The 21,047-nt window shown below is 42.0% G+C and overlaps 1 protein-coding gene across 1 annotated transcript; it reads left to right on the forward strand.

The window, feature by feature from the left end:
- Positions 1–18,093: 18,093 nt before the first annotated feature.
- On the forward strand, positions 18,094–20,401 carry sox11b (SRY-box transcription factor 11b). The gene has a single exon (XM_035774391.2). It carries the CDS (start codon positions 18,259–18,261, stop codon positions 19,360–19,362), a length of 1,104 nt encoding a protein of 367 aa, XP_035630284.1. The 5' UTR covers positions 18,094–18,258; the 3' UTR covers positions 19,363–20,401.
- Positions 20,402–21,047: the final 646 nt, after the last annotated feature.

Here is a 21,047-nt window from a genome sequence, read left to right on the forward strand (position 1 = left end):
TAAATATGCATGTTCTACATATATATAGTTAGTTACACTTCTTCTGAATGCAATCGCTGTGTTACATTTATTTTTAACGTTACAGGTTTCGTTCACTAGGCTATACTATGAGTCGGCGCTCAAAAAGTAGCATTATGGCTCCTCTATCTTGGAGTCCACATAAACCCAAATTTACCACATAAATATTCCCTTACCTTTGCTGTTCTTCCATCAGAAGACCTGGAAGGAATTATACTTACCAAAAACAGCCTTTAGTTTTGCAGTCTGTGTCTTTCGGTTCTCAAACACGACACATTTCGGTTGAAATGTAGCCAAAAGTCAAGTGGATGCGCACCAAAACGTCGAACTTACATATTATATGTCGATTAAACTTGTCAAACTAACTTCATAATCAAGCTTTAACATTTTATAAAGGTGTACAGCAATCGTGAGGACGAACAGAAACGCATGCATTGTATAATCGATCTTGGAAAAAAGACAAGACCTGAGCAGAGAGCGCATAAAAGTGACCTGTTTTTTCGCGTGACCGAAAGGTTTCGGCCCACCAAAACTCTCGTGAGCGCGCGATTCTCACAATGAGAAGCCCCACTGAAAGCTGAGATCGCGCTGAAGACAGAGAGACTGTTCCCAGACCTGTAACTGCTTGGGAAGGGTGGGGCGATGACGTCAAAGTTGGGCCAACTTTTATGATGACAAGAGAGAGTTTGGGAGAATGACTGCCCTGAGAGTTCTGCTTTACATACAGACATAATTTAAACGGTTTTAGAAGCTTTAGAGTGTTTTCTATTCAATAATATTTTTTATTTGCATAAATTAGCAACTTTTGACAAAAAAAAAATATGTTTACTATGGGCACGCAATTACTCCAGCAGGGGCAGTAGACAGCCCTATCCCGAAGAGGTTTTTAATGGTGCATATATAGAAGTTCATAAGGGTCTTAGGGGCCAAGCTAATTTCTTCAGCCTCTTGAGGTTGAAGAGGCACTGTTGCACCTTCTTCACCACACTATCTGTGTGGGTGGATCATTTCAGGTTGTCAATTATGTGCACACAGAAGAACTTGAAACTTTTTAACCTCTCCACTGCGGACCTATCGATGTGGATAGGTGTGTGGTCCCTCTGCTGTCTCCTTAGGTCCACGATAAGCTCCTGCATTTTGTTGACGTTGATGAAGATGCTATTTTCCTGGCGCCACACTGCCAGTGCCTTCACCTCCTGCCTGTAGGCAGTCTTGTCATTGCTGGTAGTCAGCTTAACCACTGTTGTGTTGTCTGTAAACTTGATGATTCAGTTGCGGACGTGCATGGACACGCAGTCATGGGTGAACAAGTGGTACAGGAGGGGGCTGAGCAGGCATCCTTGTGGGGCCCCCCGTGTTGACGACCAGAGACTACTAGGTAGTTACAGTAATTTCGGAAAGTATTCAGACCCCTTGACTTTTTCAACAACAAGAAAAAATACGTTACGGCCTTATTCGTATTGTTATTCGTATTGTTTTGTTCTCTCGTCAATCTACACACAACAAAAAAGCAAAAACAAGAGTGTGCAAAGCTGTCATCAAGGCAAAGGATGACTACTTTCAAGAATCTGAAATATAAAATATATTTTGATGTGTTTAACACTTTTCTTGTTACTACATGATTGCATGTGTGTTATTTCATACTTTTGATGTCTTCACTATCATTCTACAATGTAGAAAATAGTTGTTGTTTTTTTATCTAAAAATTGAATGTGCGTCCAAACTTTTGACTGGTACTGTAAATATTCAGACCTTTACCTTTGTTAAAGCAACTTTGGCAGTGATTACAGCCTTGAGTCTTCCTGGGTATGGTGCTACAAGCTTGGAACACCTGTATTTGGAGAGTTTCTCACATTCTTCTCTGCTGATCCTCTCAAGCTCTGTCAAGTTGGATGGGGAGAGTTGCTTCACAGCTATTTTCAGGTCTCTCCAGAGATGTTTGATGAGGTTCAAGTCCGGGCTCTGGCTGGGCCACTCCTGTGTTGTCTTGGCTGTGTGCTTAGGGTCATTGTCCTGTTGGAAGGTGATCCTTCGCCCCAATCTGAGGTGCTGAGCACTCTGAAATAGGTTTTCATTAACGATCCCTCTGTACATTGCTCCGTTCATCTTTCCCTCGATCCCGACTAATCTCCCAGTCCCTGCCACTGAAAAACATCCACACAGCATGATGCTGCCACCACCATTATTCATCGTAGGGATGGTGCCAGGTTTCCTCCAGACATGACTCTTGGCATTCAGGCCAAAGAGTTTAATCTTGGTTTCATTAGACCAGAGAATCATGTTTCTCATGGTCTGAGAGTCCTTTAGATGCCCTTTGGCAAACACCAAGCAGGCTGTGCCTTTTACTGAGGAGTGGCTTCCATCTGGCCACTCCACCATAAAGGCCTGATTGGTGGAGTGCTGAATAAATGGTTGTCCTTCTGGAAGGTTCTCCCATCTCCACAGAGGAACTCTGGAGCTCTGTCAGAGTGACTATCGGGATCTTGGTCACTTCCCTTAAGTGGACAGCTCTAAGAAGAGTCTTGGTGATTCCAAACTTCTTCCATTTAAGAATTATGGAGGCTACTGTGTTCTTGGGGACCTTCAATGCTGCAGACATATGTTGGTGCCCTTCCCCAGATCTATGCCTCAACACAATCCTGTCTCGAAGCTCTACGGACAATTCCTTCGACCTCATGGCTTGGTTTTTGTTCTGACATGTACTGTCAACTGTGGGACCTTATATAGACAGGTGTGTACCTTTCAACATCATGTCCAATCAATTGAAATAACCATAGGTGTACTGCAATCACATTGTAGAAACATCTCAAAGATGATAAATGGGAACAGGATGCACCTGGGCTCAATTTCTAGCCTCATAGCAAAGGGTCTGAAAACGTATGTAAATAAGGTATGTCGTGGACAGTCATGACAGGTATCTGTTTTTTATTTTTAACAAATTTGCTAAAATGTCTAAAAACCTGTTTTCGCTTTGTCATTATGGAGTATTGTGTGTAGATTGATGAGGAAATATTTGAAATGAATCTATTTCAGAATAAGGCTGTAACATAAAACAAATGTGGAAAAAGTCAAGAGGTCCAAATACTTTCCGAATGCACTGTACTTTATCACCACCTGTCCTATCCAAACAGTCTATCACTACTGGTACTGTTCTGCAGTAGCTGATGCATCTTTAAAATGCACAGTGACATGATCATCTAAAACCTAGGCCTACAATATCGAGCTGAAGCTTATGTCTAACAATATATGCCGGTAAGCCATGATTGAAGAATAGATGTTGACCTGGTAAGAAGAAATATACTGCAAAGATGACCAGAATAATTGAAATGACCCAGTATGTTTAGCCGGTGGCAAACTGATGCCATCCGAGTATCACAAGATACCACGCTGCCCGACAGCTGATCAGTTCACGTCGCGGCCCACAACATTTGAGCCAGCACGATGGTGTTAGATATGAGTCATGCTCAGTTAAATTACTGTAGCAGAGTGAGCTGCATCAGGGTATAAGATGCCTTCATACGGACAACGTACAAGCATGCATGATAACGTGTGTTAACTTGCTTACAACAATCCTAAAATATAGTACAATACTAAAATATTGCCTAACCCGATACTTCATAATCACTTCAGCAGGAATGAATGATGACAGAACTAATTCATAGATAACTGCAAGAATGCATTTTTTTCCTTTAAGGGGTCATCTGGAATAAACCAATAACGATTATCCCACCACTATTAGTTAACTAGCTGGGGAGAAGTCTGAGAAAGTGACCACATGATGCACAAAAGAGCTATGGATGACAGTAAAACCTGATAATGCATTAGTAAATAGGACAGTACTAATTAATCCACAAAGGGGTAAATTGATCACACCAACCATACATCACAAGAAATACACAATTAAAATACACAAGAACATAAACAATAAAAAGCTGGATATTGTCAATGAATGTAAAACTAAGTGTTCATGTTAAAAAGCCTCATTACATCTGGTAAAGGATCTGCGAAAACCTTGGTTTTGCACCTGGATAAAATTAATCGGTCTGCCATCGTACTGCGATGCTCCAAGCAGATGCTGTGGAAGGCGTGGCTAGTGTTTGCCTCTATGACACCACAACCTCACCGTGTGCTCTTGGTAACAGACATGCCATAACGACTATGTGTAGAAGATACAAGACATAACAGCCAATGCATGAATTAGCATGAGCATTGACCTCAGCAAGGAGCCTAAACATCCACATACTCCTGCAATGGAATATTGACAGTCATGCCATAATGCAATACTGTGTGCACATAATGAGGTAAAGAATATCAGCTAACACCTGAATAGAAATAATTAGCATACAATACAATAGTCTAAACAAAACTGTCAATAGAATAATACTATTAGAATGCAATATGGATTGATAGGGAGGGACTAGCTATGTAAAATGCATGACAAATGATTAGAAACGTGGCTAATAATCAGAGCCTAAACATACCGCTACCGCTAAGGATGAAGCCAATAAAACTACATTGACTGAAATTACACTGTAAAATGTTAATAATGTTAATAATGAGCTAGCAGATACTCTGATTTCCTTCGAGCAGAAAAGCAGCAAAAGTGTAGTTATACACAAGCACATTAATCCAGACCAGTCTGCACATTAAGTTGAATGTATTGTTAGGTTAAACAGTGTAATGGATCAGCACCATCTCCTTGCTCATGATCAGAAAACATTTCCTACTCACTGTATATCGACACATAGGCCTGTATAGCTAGCCTAGCATAGGCTACTTCCTAGGAATGATTCTCTGTGATCACAGAGTGCATGACATTGGGAACTGACAAAGTGTACAATAAGCTACTCCCGAGACTAATTTTACTTAGCTAGCTAGTTTGTAGCAGCTATTGACTGACAACTGTAGAGCAGCAACATGGTTGATCCTTGCAATCAATGACATCCCCGCAGCAGCCAAGCTAGCAAGCATTCACAAAGAAAGTTCCTATTGAAAAAAAAACAGCTAGTTACAGCAGCAACGCAATGGCAGCATGCAATGCTGATGACATTCGGCATCGAGGAAGCATGTGTAGAACTAGTCAACTTAAATAGAATGCATGTAACTAGGGTGTGAATCTAACTGGTGCAAAATCCACTGATGCGATCAGCTAATGCCACCAGACTCCACCACACTCAGGTTTCCCTTCTGAACCGGCTACATTTAATTAATGCCTGCAAAAACACTAGAATTTTTGCAAAATAAATAGTTTTTAATTTCTATATACCCCAGCCATTCCCCTCCCTAGGCCTGTGGCGGTCATGATTTTGTCAGCCGTTAACTGTCATGCAAATAACTGCCAGTCTCACTGTAATTTAACGTTAACATAAACAAGTTTAGTATCTCTGGGCTTCCATGCATAGCCTACAAGCCACTGATGCAGACCTCTGGAACATCTGCATTTCAGAAAGTCTAATAAATCCATTTAATATAGCCTACACCATCACAATCAATTCATTATTTATTTTAAATAAATATTATATGAAGAAAATGTAGCCTATTTCAGATGAACAGAAAAGCGTATTCTGAGCCATCCTTTTGTTATATGACTATGCCATATGGCTATGGGCTACACGAGTTCATTTAGCAGAGATGATTCTCTTATAATTACATTGGCATTATTTGATGTTATTTTATAGTAAGACGAAAACAATTGAACATAGCTGAATAAAATAGAAAGGATATTTTCCCCAAACAATTTCCGTGGGATTGTGCACATGCAGCTATTCTGTGTTGAGTGGTTACCAAGTGATATTTTGAAACATGTCCTCCCATATGGTTAATTTAGAGTTAATTATGGAGCTTTAGTTATAATACTACTTTTAGGCTATATGTATTGATTCCCACAGGGAACCAGTACGAAAAAAAGTATTAAAATGTATGCACTCACTATGCGCTCTGGATAAGAGCGTCTGCTAAACGACTCAAATGCTAATGGAATACATTCTAAGGCTGCATGATGGGACTCCAATGATGATTTTTTTTTTAAGTTGCATGAAAGGCATGTGCTCTGCTCTGTTTCTTGCGCAGGCTGCACACACTTCATCAGTCCCTAATTCACAATTTGACAAGCACTTGGCAACAGAGCTGTGACTGGTCACTATTCAAAATAGGAATCCTCTTTTAAATAGCGACCATAGTGACCAGTCAAAAATCTGTTTTCACACGCGCAGGGACTGGATTTATAATGGGTTTACATGTTTCACTAGGCTCTGTAGGCTATGGGCTCCCCAACACTGTTCCAGGGGTCCTAGGCCTATAGGATACGCTTAGAGTTATTTGGCCACATTAGTTGTTATGCAAACCTTATCAAAACATACTGTATATGCCTATGGGCTAGGCTATATGATGCATGCGACTGGGATTTGAAAAAGTCTACTGCACTGTTTCTTGCCTTGGGCATCGTTCACATTTGATGTTACTCTCACCCATCAACCGATTCTCATTTGAATCATGTCTTTACATATACTAAGTAATATACAGTACCAGTCAAAAGTTTGGACACACCTACTCATTCAAAGCTTTTTCTTTGTTTTTACTATTTTCTACATTGTAGAATAATGGTGAAGGTATCAAAACTATAAAATAACACATATGGAATCATGTAGTAACCAAAAAAAGTGTTAAACATATCAAAATATACTTTATATATTTGAGATTCTTCAAAGTAGCCACCCTTTGCCTTGATGACAGCTTTGCTCACTCTTGGCATTCTCTCAACCAGCTTCATGAGGTAGTCACCTGGAATGTATTTCAATTAACAGGTGTGCCTTGTTAAAAGTTAATTTGTGGAATTTCCTTCCTTCTGCGTTTGAGCCAATCAGTTGTGTTGTGACAAGGTAAGGTTGGTATACAGAAGATAGTATTTTACCAAATAGGGTTAACCTCTTGCTCCTACCTGACACGCAGGTGTCCCATCTAGACATCTGGAAATGCAAATGCGCTACGCTAAATGCTAATAGCACTCGTTAAAACTCAAACGTTCATTAAAATACACATGCAGGGTACTGAATTAAAGCTACACTCGTTGTGAATCCAGGCAACAAGTCAGATTTTTAAAATGCTTTTCGGCCAAAGCATGAGAAGCTATTATCTGATAGCATGTAACACCCCAAAAGACCCGCAGGGGACGTAAACAAAATAATTAGCATAGTCGGCGCTACACAAAACACACAAATAAAATATAAAACATTCATTACCTTTGACCATCTTCTTTGTTGGCACTCCTAGATGTCCCATAAACATCACTATTGGTTTTCTTTTTTTATTAAATATATATAGCCTAGATATCGATCTATGAAGACTGTGATCAAGGAAAAAAATGTGTTTTATATAACGTCATTTTTTTAAATTAAAAAGTTGACGATAAACTTTCACAAAACACTTCAAAATACTTTTGTAATGCAACTTTAGGTATTAGTAAACGTTAATAAGTGATCAAATTGATCACGAGGCGATGTATATTCTATAGCTGGAAATAATGTCCGGGTAAATCTCAACCAAAATATCCGGTCAGAGACCTTGTGTCCGTTTGACCAAGAAACAAATCAGAGGCAAATGACAAGACTGTTGACATCGTGTGGAAGCTGTAGGTATTGCAACCTCGGCCCCATTTAATGTGGTTCACATTCAACAATGGGTTCTAGTGGCGCATGGATATATTTTCGCATTTTCAGTGATCAGATATTCCTGCGCTTTTCGATGAAACGCACGTTCTGTTATAGTCACAGCCGCGATTTAACCAGTTTTATAAACGTCTGAGTGTTTTCTATCCACACATACTAATCATATGCATATACTATATTCCTGGCATGAGTAGCAGGGCGCTGAAATGTTGCGCGATTTTTAACAGAATGTTCGAAAAAGTAGGGGGTAGGAGTAACAGGTTAAGTCCATATGTGTCATTAGTGGAGTCTTTCTTGGCAGAGCCACTTAAGTCACCTTCTCCTAACTAATCCCACTTGGATATTTATGGCATGGAGTCATTGGGATGGTTCAGAACTTCTCCCGTGGAGCCTTTCCTGGCTGAGCACCTCAATACTAAGACTTTGAGCTCATCTTCCTCTGCCCCCAAACTCGCTCATCTCAACGACCGCTCCACCGCGGCCGTGTGGAGTCTCCATCGACTTCCCTGGTGGCACCGATGACCGGGATAAATTATCGGAGTTTAGCCACCTTGCTGACCATCCCACTTGAGCCCTCAAGTTTACCTCTGAGGCTTCTGGGAGGGTCTTGGAACCGCAACTGTTTGCCAGAAAGCCCTCTGGCTGATTTATGCAAGGCTGTCTGAATGGACAGATCCTGAATGGACAGATCCCACCAGCCTGTGTGGAGATACAGGCCAGGTTTGAGTCTAAGAAAAAGGAGAGTGAGGCACTGGGGTACCAATGAAGTTGCACACCAGGAGCTGGGGCTGACAACCACGACAACCAAAGTCTCCTCGGGAGTCCTGCATCAGGTCACACAGGCATGTTTACACACTCCAGAGGTGCAGCACAGGAGCCCCCCCCACCTCACGACCCATAAACACCACTGGTCCGCCAGTCCCTTCCACGGCTGCCACAGGGCTCCCCACTATCTTGCGTCTCACATGGATCAGTGACACACGTGTGCAGTTTACAGTTTGTGGGGTCCCTCTAAGTTTCATGGGAAGTCCACAGGGGAAAGTGTCCTTTGAGAGAAGAACCTGCCCAGGCTTCATCAGACTCTTTTTCTTAGTCACCAAAAGGGTTGTTAACGGTACTTCAACAATCTGAGGGTCTACAGATTTTGAATGCTAACACATCGCATGCTGTTAAATCTGATTCGGCCGAACGAGTAGTTCACCACAGTAGTCCTCAAGGATGCTTTTTTCCACATCAGAGTTCATCCTGCACACAGGTGATATCTAAGGTTTGCCTTCTAGGGCATAACCTACGGATATCTCACCTCGCCATCTCACCTCGCCATTCGGTCTGTCCCTGACCCCATGGATGTTCATGAAGTGTGCCTAAGATGCCCCAGCCCGCCTAGAGGTGAGGATTAAGAGTCCTGACGTACAGCGGCTAATGGTTGATCTGAAGGACACTCAAGCTCAGGCAGCGGAGCACACAACCCAAGTGTTGTCGCACCTTCTCACTCTAGGATTCAGGATAAATCATGCCAAATGCTCGCTCTTACTGACCGAAATCTATTTGGATTGTCTCTGGACTGTAGCCTGTTGAGTAGCCCTCACTGTTGATAGAGTGACAACTTTTTGCCACTGCCTCTCAGTATTTTACCTGACAACATCAGTCATGTACTGGATGTATGTGAGGCATCTTGGGCTCATGGCCTCAATGATTGTGGTAGTTCCGCTTGGCGTCCTCCTCATGAGAGACTTCCAGCACTGAGTGACCTCACTCCACCAGCACAGATGTGTGGTTCTCTCTGCAAAGTGCATATCGGCCCTTCAATGCCGGAGAGACCCATCCCCCTTGATGCAGGGTTGCCCCACTGGGAGACAGAATGCGTCACTACAGGGATGGGGGGCGAAGGGCCGTACGGTGAACGGTGTATATTCAGACCATCTGAGTACTCCCGATATCAACATTCTCAAGCTCTACACTGTGTTACTAGCCCTCAGGCACTTCCGTCCGTTCCTACAGGTCCAACCTGTCCTAGTCAGGTCAGACAATACATCTACGGTGGCGTATATCAACTGCCAAGTAGGAACGCACTCCCGTCAACTTCACTCTCTGGCAAGAGAAATCCTGCTATGGAGCAGCGAACATCTGCTTTCTCGTAGAGCAACACATATGCCAGGCAGACTGATCTCGGGTTTGGATTATTGTTGTGGGTGAATCCCCTACAATGGGAGTGGGAACATCATCCAGAAGGAGGTGTAGGGGCCTTACGGCAGGGCAGCAACCGATCTGTACGCATCATCCCAAACCATCTAAATTGGGCTGAGGTCGGGTGATTGAGGAGATCAGGTCATCTGATGCAGCAGATGCTTTACGGTGGGAACCACACGTCTCACAAAGACACAGCGATTGGAACCAAAAATCTCCAATTTGGACTCAAGGCCTGATTCATGCAGTTTCCTCTGAACAGTTGATGTTGAGAAGTGTCTGTTACTTGAACTCTATGACACACTTATTTGGGCTCCACTTTCTGAGGCTGGAAACACTAATGAACTTATCCTCTGCAGCAGAGGTAACTCTGGGTTTTCCTTTGCTGTGGCGGTCCTCATGAGAACAAGTTTCATCATAGCGCATGATAGATTTTTGCAACTTCACTTAAAGAAACTTTAAAAGTTCTTGAAATATTCTGCATGGACTGACCTTCATGTCTTAAAATAATGATGGACTGTCATTTCTCTTTGCTTATTTGAGCTGTTCTTGCCAAAATATGGACTTGGTCTTTTACCAAATAGGGCTATCTTCTACCATCCCTACCTGATTTGCTCAAATGCATTAAGGAAAGACATTCCAAAAATGAACTTTTAAGAAGGCACACCAGTTAATTGAAATTAATTCCAGGTGACTACCTGGAAGCTGGTGAATCTGGTGAAGGTAATTCCAGGTGACTACCTATGAAGCTGGTTGAGAGTGTGCCAAGAGTGTGCAACGCTGTCATCAAGGCATATGGTGGTTATTTGAAGAATCTCAAATATAAAATATATTTTGAGTTGGTTAACATTTTTATTGATTACTACATGATTCCATATGTGTTATTTCATAGTTTTGATGTCTTCATTATTATTCTACCATGTGGAAAATAGTAAAAATAAAGAAAAGGCCTGGAATGAGTAGGTGTCCACATTTTTGAATGGTACTGTATATATGGAGATAGTTTGGTGCCTAAAATAAGGGGATAAATACATGTAAAATAAAAGTGTTTCTGACCTTTCTTATATCTCTCAGATATAGGACAAACACTTCAGAACTAACATCCTTTAGACTTTTTTGGGGACTATCTGTTGTTCCGTGTTGTTTATATTGGCTAATAGCAGTAATGCCAAATTCAATGTTTCATCCAATATTGTTTTAATATTTGGGGGGGATACCTTAAGAGGGCATACAATTCTAAATCTAATAGATAAATAATCCTTGATATGGCCATCTTAAACAATTCCATGTTAGCTTAGACCCTCCACCCCCCCACACTTCTCTAGAGTGTAAAGACTGTTTCTTACCTTGGCCATGGTGACCTTCATGCGCTCTCGGTTCAACCTTCATGTACTCTCTCGTTTGGAGGTTCCTGCACCCTCTCTGGCGCACTGTCCTCGGTGGAAATAAAACTATGGGTTACGGGTATGTAACACCGGTTCTCAGAAGGAGATTAGGGAGACATCTCACCAGATTGCCCCTCTTTCACGACTTGTGAAAGAGGTAATTATTTGAATGAGGAAATTAGAGCATTGCTGGGTGCTATATAGACAATCACTAGTAGGTATTAGATTCTCAAGCTACAGTTATCCCAGCCATAAAGTCACTTTCTTCTTTTCATCATGGAACTTGCAATTTGAAAAGTTTCGCCTGAAGCCTCCAACTGAAATAAACGTGATTTAATTTATCCATTGTAATAGTGTTTGATAGATGTGTCCATCGCTGGGCTCTGTCAGGCCATTTTGGCATTCTATTCCCTACATAGTGCACTACTTTGGACCAGACAAAAATTGTGCACTATGTAGGGAATGGGGTGCCATTTGGGACACAAACACCTGGCTGCAGGAATCAATAGTCTGAAAAGGGCATGCACACACATGTGAATCTATGGGTTCTCCACCAGTCCTGCATCTTGTGTATGTCCCAAATGGCACCCTATTCCCTATGTAGTGAACTACTTTTGACCAGGGACCATGGGAAACGGGGTGCCGTTTGGGGGGGGACCTTATGGCTTTCAAACTAAACACACTCTCATTATAGCAGGTCAGCACCTGAATATATGTTTACTATTACAAGTGTACTGCTGTTGTCAGTGGGTGCTCCAGCCCTGTGTAGTTTGGACACCTCCCTGTTGAGTCGGAGACACAATAGAAGCGACAACAGGTTACAAGAAGAGATCATCAAATCTGCTCTGAGCTGAGCTGAGCTCACACTTGTGTGTATAGACGGTGATGAATATGCGTCCTGAGTTTTCTCTGTGTATTTCACATAGACCAGGTGGGATAGGAAGGCATGACTAAATTAGTTTCACTAAATATCCGTCCATGTAACTCTAATTCTGTCTGCTTCCTGATAATGATGGTGAAACAAGTTACATTCATCACACCTTGAGACAGGCTCTTTAGCAAAAACTTAGGTCAAATAAATGAATGATTCAAAGTTTTATTGTCACATGCACATGGTAGAGCAGTAGTAGAATACTACAGTGAAATGCTTACTTGCGAGCTCTTTCGCAAAAATGACTTGACTAGAATATAGTATATACATATGCAATATAAAACATGATGTTCACTTTTTTTTAAAGTGATCAATGTTACATGTCTATGTACATAGGGCAACAGCTTCTAAGGTGCAGGGATGAGTAACCGGATGGTAGCCGGCCAGTAACAGTGACTAAGTTTAGGGCAGGGTGGAAACCGGCTAGTGATGGCTATTTAACAGTCTGATAGCCTTGAAATAGATGTTTTTCAGTCTCTCTGTCCCAGCTTTGATGCACCTATACTGACCTTCTGGACGATAGCGGGGTGTACAGGTCGTGGCTCGGGCGGCTGAGGTACTTGATGATCTTCTGTGCCTTCCTGTGGGCTGAACGCACCACCCTCTGGAGAGCCCTGCGGTTGCGGACGGTGCAGTTGCCCTACCTACAGTAATACAGCCTGACAGGATGCTCTCAATGGTGCATCATATTCAAATTCAAATGTATTTATTTATATAGCCCTTTGTACATCAGCTGATATCTCAAAGTGCTGTACAGAAACCCAGCCTAAAACCCCAAACAGCAAGCAATGCAGGTGTAGAAGCACGGTGGCTAGGAAAAACTCCCTAGAAAGGCCAAAACCTAGGAAGAAACCTAGAGAGGAACCAGGCTATGTGGGGTGGCCAGTCCTCTTCTGGCTGTGCCGGGTGGAGATTATAACAGAACATGGCCTCTGTAAAGTTTGTGTTTGTGAAGCACTGCTGTCTTGCAAAAAGTAAAAAGCTGCAAAAAACAGATTCATCCTCTGTTTTGAGGAACATTAGCAACAAGCACAATGCTATACTATTCAAAATAAATTCACCAGATAATGTGAGCAGAGCTCCATAAGAATTTGGTAGGAAGGATACTGCTGCAACTTTTTAATTGAATTTATGAAAAGGTACTGTGGTATAATTAATGTTCAGTAGTCTGAGTGCTTTTCATTGAATCAAATTAATACCTCAGTCAGACTTAGAACCCCTTCGCCCATGAGATGAAGAGACTCTTCAGTAAAGATTAACAGGATGTTGCTTCACAGCATGTGTGCATCCCAAATTGCACCCTATTCTCTATATAGTGCATTACTTTTGACCTGGGCCCATAGGGAATCCCATAGGGCTCAGGTAAACATTTGTGCACTATAAAGGGAATAGGGTCCCATTTCGGACGCATGCACAATCTCCCCAGCCACTCATCCACCACACATCAGTCCAGGGAGAACAGCCTGCTTTTACAGCTTTGCTTCCAAAACAATGGCAATAAAGCAAACCCCAGCTGCTTGTCTCCATACCCACACAAGATACTTTTCAGTTCACACCCCTAATGGTGGCCATTAGCTCCCCTCTTCACCTCTCTCCCTCCCCTCCTCAGCCTTCTTCCGCCCAGCACAGTTGCATTCCTAAAGCAATGGCCAGGATGCAGTGGTTTACTCATCTATGTGAATGAGAGGCCCCACGCATTAACAGAACACCCTCGATGGTGTGTGACATTGTCTTTCACTAATCTCCTTATCCTGGTGGTATGACTTAATTTTCAATGGTAAGGAATAGTGATGCATAAAATACACTTGAAAAAGTACATATGCCTACATAATGTAACATACATAGGGATAGACCTACATGCAACTTGTATTTCCTCAGTGCTATTGTATGGGGGATGTGCAGTTGTACCTGAACCAATGTGACTTGCCTTTGTGAGCACAGAAATTGAAGGAAAGCAAATCGAGTAACCCTGTCTGAGGCTATTCAGAAGGAATCCATCCCAGGATCTTCAATATCAGATGGGCCCCAGTCAGAGCTCTGGTATTGATCCTATGCTTCAGCACTTCTCTATGGGTCTTTTTAGCAGAAGCTTTCAGTCCTACAGATAAGAACTGTGGAGACAGATTACTCATTACTCATATGGAGTCTGCTAGCCAGTCTACACTTATGCTTTATGCCATCTTGATATTCAAAGCTCACCTTTAACCTAGAATCCTTAATGGTGAAACAACCACGTCTATTTGCGATATTACAGCAACAAAGAGTTTGACAACAACAAGCGGTGTTTTTTCCCCTTGGACATCATTGCAATCGCGATATACACTACATGACCAAAAGTATGTGGACAGCTGCTCGTCTCATTCCACAATCATGGGCATTAATACGGAGTTGGTCACCCCTTTGCTGCTATTACAGCCTCCACCTTTCTGGGAAGGCTTTCCACTAGATGTTGGAACATTGCTGCGGGGACTTGCTTCCATTCAGTCACAAGAGCATTAGTGAGGTCGAGCACTGATGTTGGGCAATTAGACCTGGCAGTCTGTGTTCCAATTCATCAAAAAGGTGTTAGATGGGGTTGAGGTCAGGGCTCTGTGCAGGCCAGTCATGTTCTTCCACATCGATCTCATCAAACCATTTCTGTATGGACCTCGCTTTGTGCACAGGGGCATTGTCATGCTAAAACAGGAAAGGGCCTTGCCCAAACTGTTGCCACAAAATTGGAAGCACAGAATCGTCTAGAATGTCATTGTATGCTGTAGTGTTAAAATGTCCCTTCACTGGAACTAAGGGGCCTAGCCCGAACCATGAAAAACAGCCCCAGGCCATTATTCTTCCTCCACCAAACTTTACAGTTGGCACTATGCATTGGGGCAGGTAGGGTTCTCCTGGCATCCTCCAAACCCAGATGTGTCCACTGCACTGCCAGATGGTGAAGCGTGATTCATAACTCCAGAGAACCCACTGCTCCAGAGTCTAATGGCGGCAAGCTTTACGTCACTCCAGCTGACGCTGGGCATTGTACATGGTGATCTTAGGCTCTGCCATGGAAACACATTTCATGAAGCTCCCGACAAACAGTTCCTGTGCTGACGTTGCTTCCAGAGGCAGTTTGGAACTCAGTAGTGAGTGTTGCAAACGAGGACAGATGGTTTTTACGTACTACGCGCTTCAGCACTCAGCAGTCCTGTCTATGGAGATTGCATGGCTGTGTGCTAGATTGTATACAGCTGCCAGTAACGGGTGTGGCTGATATAGCCAAATCCATTAATTTGAAGGGTGTCCACATATTTTTATATATATAGTGTATGTTTTTTACCATGCTGCTCAAAGCTTTAATAAATAAATACATTTAAAACATTTAAACAACAACTTTTCAAACAGCTCTTACAACTTGTCAAACAGCTCTTACACTAAAAGGGCATTATCATATTTTTTTTTACAAATGCACAGTATTATTCCAACCTCATAGTGTGGAAATATATATAAAACACTGCACTGGGTCTATGCTCCAAGCTCAGGATATCATTGATGCTTCTTGGAAAAGCTGTCTTGTTTTTTGGAGTGCTTTTTTGCACCAGGTGTTGTGGTTGTTTTTAAATATTTAGATGTTGGACTACATTACTCCTATGGGATGATACTTTATTGCATTTCTCATGCCACATAACTAAATAGGCTGTTACAAGCACTACAGGCCTGATGAAAGTAAAGAAAGTCATAAACACAAACATGATGCAACACTTCAAAAACAGCTAGTAACTCTTTGACAGGTATGATCAAATTGGAAAGTCCATTAATTCAGGTTACTGTTATTCATGAACACACACACCTAAACAAAAACACGTCAGCTGTAAATTGTCACATTGGACAAAATGTTCCTGCCAGAGTGGCTGAGTGTGTGAGCCACATGTAACCAGCCTAATCTGATGAGAACACTGGGGCCTGAGTTGTCTGTTTTGGTAATGCATTTGAAGCTAGGGCCTGCCACACTACCCTGTGTACTTCCTGGGGGAAATGAAGCTGGTGAGTGCTCTCTCTAACTCTCGCTCGCCCTCTCTTCCTCCTCTCCCTTTCTGCATTTCTAATGTCTCACCATATGAGATTGAATGGGGGGGTACAGTAGAGTATTGGATTTTCTGGAGTGTAGATCCAGAGGGGTAAATGATTGCCCTCTAGGGGATGAAAAGAGAGCTAGAAAAGCCTTGAAGAGGTGAATCTGGCAGCGGGGAAACAATAACTGATGCTAGGGTGGTCTTTAGAGAGAGGCTGCACTGTTTCTTGACACAGCAATCTTTGCTTCGGTCTCTGATAATATGACTCTATCTCTCTGGGTCACACAGAGTGTTTCTTGGTAGTCTTTTAAACAAGTCTACTTTGAAAAAAAATGTATACACCTTACACACATGGTTATGGTCTTACAAAAAGAAGACCTGTACCAGATATAGAGTTGAAATGTATTGCATTTTGACTTTGCATCCCAATATTACTATTTTTAAACATCACAGAAGACTGAAATTTAACAAAAGTAATTATGTTGAATAATTACGAAATTATTACAAATATTAACATTCCACCCATGAGGCCACTACAGGGTGATTGTATCATTTGATTGCAGGAATGGGTTGCTACTGCAAAAAATGAAAGTTGGGTGGTTGTTCGGGAACGTTTAGCAATCCAAAGTTTGCGTGTTCGAATGTCATCATAGACAACTTTTTAAGCTAATGAGCAACTTACTACTTTTTAGCTACTTTGCAATTACTTAGCATGTCAGCTAACCCTTCCCCTAAACTTAACCATTTAACCTAACTCCGAACCCTAACCTTAACCCTAACCTTAACCGAACTAATGTTAGCAACCTAGCTAACTTTAGCATAAGTCATCTAGCACCTAGCTAACATAAGCAACATATTGTAACAATTGTAACTGTAAACACATCATTGTAAACACATCATACGAATCATACGAATTGCAATTTGTAACATACAATACATCCTACAATTCGTATTATATTGTACGACCGCTATTGCATATGTCACTGTAACGTAACAGTAACCGAAAGGTCACTGGTTTGAATCCCTGTGCCGGCAAGGTGGAAAAATCTGCCATTCTGCCCTTGAGCAAGGCAGTTAACCCACAACAACAACTGCACCTCGGGCACCGATGATTCAGAGGGATTGAGTTAAATGCGGATGACACATTTCGGTTGAATGCATTAATTTGTGCAACTGACAAGGTATCTCCTTTCCCTTTCATATCATACTAAATGGATTTTAGTAACATATAATACGTTTTGCTCTGAGACCAGGTTGCAGACCATCACATTAAAAAACTGGAATAACTTTCTTCAAATATGTTGTACACCACGTGAGGTTGGTGGCACCTTAATTGGGGAGAATGGGCTGGTGGTAATGACTGGAGCGGAATTAGTGGATTGATATCAAATCCAGGTGTTTGATGCCATTCCATTTGGCCATTTCTGTAATTATTATGAGCCATTCTCCCCTCGGCAGTCTCCTGTGTTGTATACATCAGTTGTCTACAAATAAAACAAGAGTGAAATACACATTATTGTGGGTACTGCCTAAATAATATACATTACTAAGCTCAGGCGCCATAATGAGTCTCACTAATCCATTCAATATTCTAGACATCTGTTTGGCCAGAGAAAACAACGCAATGCAATTATACTTGTTTTATGGGGAGGACTGTATGAAACTGATGCACACTTCGACTTTCCCAATGTATCGTCTGCCAATCCCTACCATCAGTGTACATAACATTTTCCTGTCTCCACACCGTCTACCAATGAAATCTCGTGTGGCAGCAAAGGGTTAACGGAATGTCTGGAAGCTGCTGGGCGGAGTGAAGGGCTGTGATTGGGTAATTAAAAATGACGTAAACGATATGAAAGACCAAAAAACGAGCTAAGAAGGCAGTTGGTAACTTTGGGAGGGGGTTGTTTGGTTGAGCGAGAAGTGTTAAGGGTGACATAAGCTAAGTAGCACAGCAAGGAGTTACCAGAAAGTGCCTGTGGGTATTTAAAGCGCGACAGTGGACTTGAAACACACAACGGAACATGGTGCAGCAAACAGAACACAGTGAGACAGAGAGTAGCAGAGAAGCTACAGACACTGAGGAAAGCGAACTGATGTCGTGTAGCCCGGTGCCACTGAAATCCGTGAAAGCTGACTGGTGCAAGACAGCAACCGGTCACATCAAACGACCCATGAATGCATTTATGGTGTGGTCGAAAGTCGAGAGGAGAAAGATCATGGAGCAGTCTCCGGACATGCACAACGCGGAAATCTCCAAAAGACTGGGAAAGCGGTGGAAATTGTTGAAGGACAGTGAAAAGATCCCATTTATCAGGGAAGCCGAGAGGCTCCGGCTACAACACATGGCTGACTACCCTGACTACAAGTACCGACCCAAGAAGAAACCAAAGCTTGACAGTTCCACAAAACAAGCCGCGCAATCACCGGAGAAGACTAACATTAAACCTGTCAAAGCCCCGGCTAAGAAATTCGCTAAATTAAAAACTATGAAGGCGGTGACAACGAGACCGTCTCACGACCCTCGCTATGACTATGTTTTCACCAGTTTTACAACTAGCAAATCTGTAAAAATGGAATATTCTGATGAGGATGACGACGAAGAGGACTACGAGGAGGAAGTGTTCTCTCGGATTAAAATGGAAGAGGACGAGGAACCAATACCGTACAACATCGCCAAAGTGCCGGCGAGTCCCACGCTGAGCTCCACTGCAGAGTCTGAGGGTGCGAGCATGTACGAGGAGTCCCGGAATGCGAACGCAGCTCCTACCAGACTGTTCTACAATTTCAAGAACATTACCAAGCAGAACACAATTTGCCCTGCATCACTCTCACCAGCATCTTCATTCAGGTCGGTCTCCACCTCGTCCAGTTCCAGCGAAGACGCCGATGACTTACTGGTTGACTTCAGTTTAAATCTAGCCTCCAGTGCTCACGGAGTGGAGCTCGGGACCTCGAATTCAGGAAATCTGTCTCTTTCCTTGGTGGATAAGGACTTGGACTCTTTCAGTGAGGGCAGCCTTAGCTCTCACTTTGAATTCCCAGACTATTGCACCCCCGAATTGAGCGAAATGATCGCAGGCGATTGGCTTGACGCTAACTTTTCAGATTTGGTGTTTACCTACTAGCTAGCTACGTACAAAAGGGAATCATTCTCTAGTAGTAGCGGGAACAGTGTTATATCAGTTTCCTCTCCAGACCTGTGTGCTACCATGTAGGCAAGGAGAGGGTCCTCAATGAACTGAAACAAATTCGTTACAATGCGGTACTATTGCAAAAAAAACAAAAAACGGTGACATTAATTTGTCACCATGACTGGTTTTATGGATTTCCCTCGGATCTGCAGTGAAACTGCTCAAATTTAAAAGCGGACCACAGTAGACTCTGAACTATGCATTCCCATCTCACTTGTAACCACTGGTCTGAACACGGCTGGGCTGATCCGAGGCAAAAATCTGAGACACTGTTCATTCAGGATGTATAACTTTTTTCAAAGGTTTTATTATTTTCTGTATTCCACAACTTTGTTTTAATTAGTTCCGATTCCCTCCTGTTATGGAAATACTGTAAGTAGTACGCTAAATCTACAGGATGCAGCATTTTGATACATAACCAACACATACCTCATCTTTGGAAAAATATATATATTTTCTGGCATATTTTTGTACAGTTAAACGAAGGGAATGTTCTTACTGTGCTTTCAATTGTTTGTTTAAAAAAAAAAAAAATTCAGGCACTTGTATCCGGTTTCATTTAGCATGCAAGGGTTGAAAAGATGTCAAGTTGCATCGACATGCCTTGCAATTATTTTAAGCTATGGTATATGTACAGAAGAAGTAGAGCATATTTGGGGTGCTTAGTGAGTTCAATTGGAATTGGTGACTGTGAACCTCATTGCTGGTACTAGATTTAAGATTGTACATGTTCTGTAAAATTGTAAAATTAGGAGTTTATGTATACGTGTGAATGGGTCCCAAATAGCAGGTATGAAACTGGATTTTCTTTGTATTTTATCTTATTGGCACATTTTTTTTCTCTTTATTTTGTGCAATATAGGCTACTCTTAAATGGACTGTCCACATTTTTTTGTAGCAAATGAAATGCGTTACTTGTCGTCATGCCTGAAGTCTGTATCTTGACTAAACTGAATAAATCAGCTGGAACTGATTCAACTGAATGTCCATGTTTTTTTAATGGGGACATTATTGATAAAAATACTATTGGCTGTTTTTTTAGGACTTATCTGGCCAAGTGTAGCAGCTATTTGGCAATGACAACTCTTCAGCTTGTTTAAATTACATCAAATAGCCTCATTTTTTCATTACTTTTCAGTGTGGGCATTTTATTGACACCTTGGCATCCCTGAGAAATGCTCTGATATCACTCCTTGCAGTGATTTGTTCAACTTTAGCATTACTTTTACCCAATACTGTGTGAATGTCAACACCCTCTTCCAATTGTAGGCCTACAGGTTATTGTAATATATTTTATGTTCCTGTGTTAACCTTTAAGTCATTCTTATCAGACATCTTACAGGATCTGTGCCTGCTCATGAACAAAGGTAGACTATTTAAGTGTATTCCCACTTATGATTTTGCAGGATGTTAAACTTTGCTCCTGATAATATTCAACTACACGAAGCCAAAGAAGTACAGTAGTCATCTCAAGACTTATTGGTGAGTCAAAATACTCCGGTCCCAACACCTCTCCTGCATTGGTCTGATCGCACCCTGACCAATGGCACCCTATTCACTGTATAGTGCACTAGTTTTGACCATAGCCCTATGAGGAGTGGTATAGGGAATAACATTCA

Source organism: Oncorhynchus keta, chromosome 8 (assembly GCF_023373465.1).
Source record: "Oncorhynchus keta strain PuntledgeMale-10-30-2019 chromosome 8, Oket_V2, whole genome shotgun sequence".
Taxonomy (NCBI): Eukaryota; Metazoa; Chordata; class Actinopteri; order Salmoniformes; family Salmonidae; genus Oncorhynchus; species Oncorhynchus keta.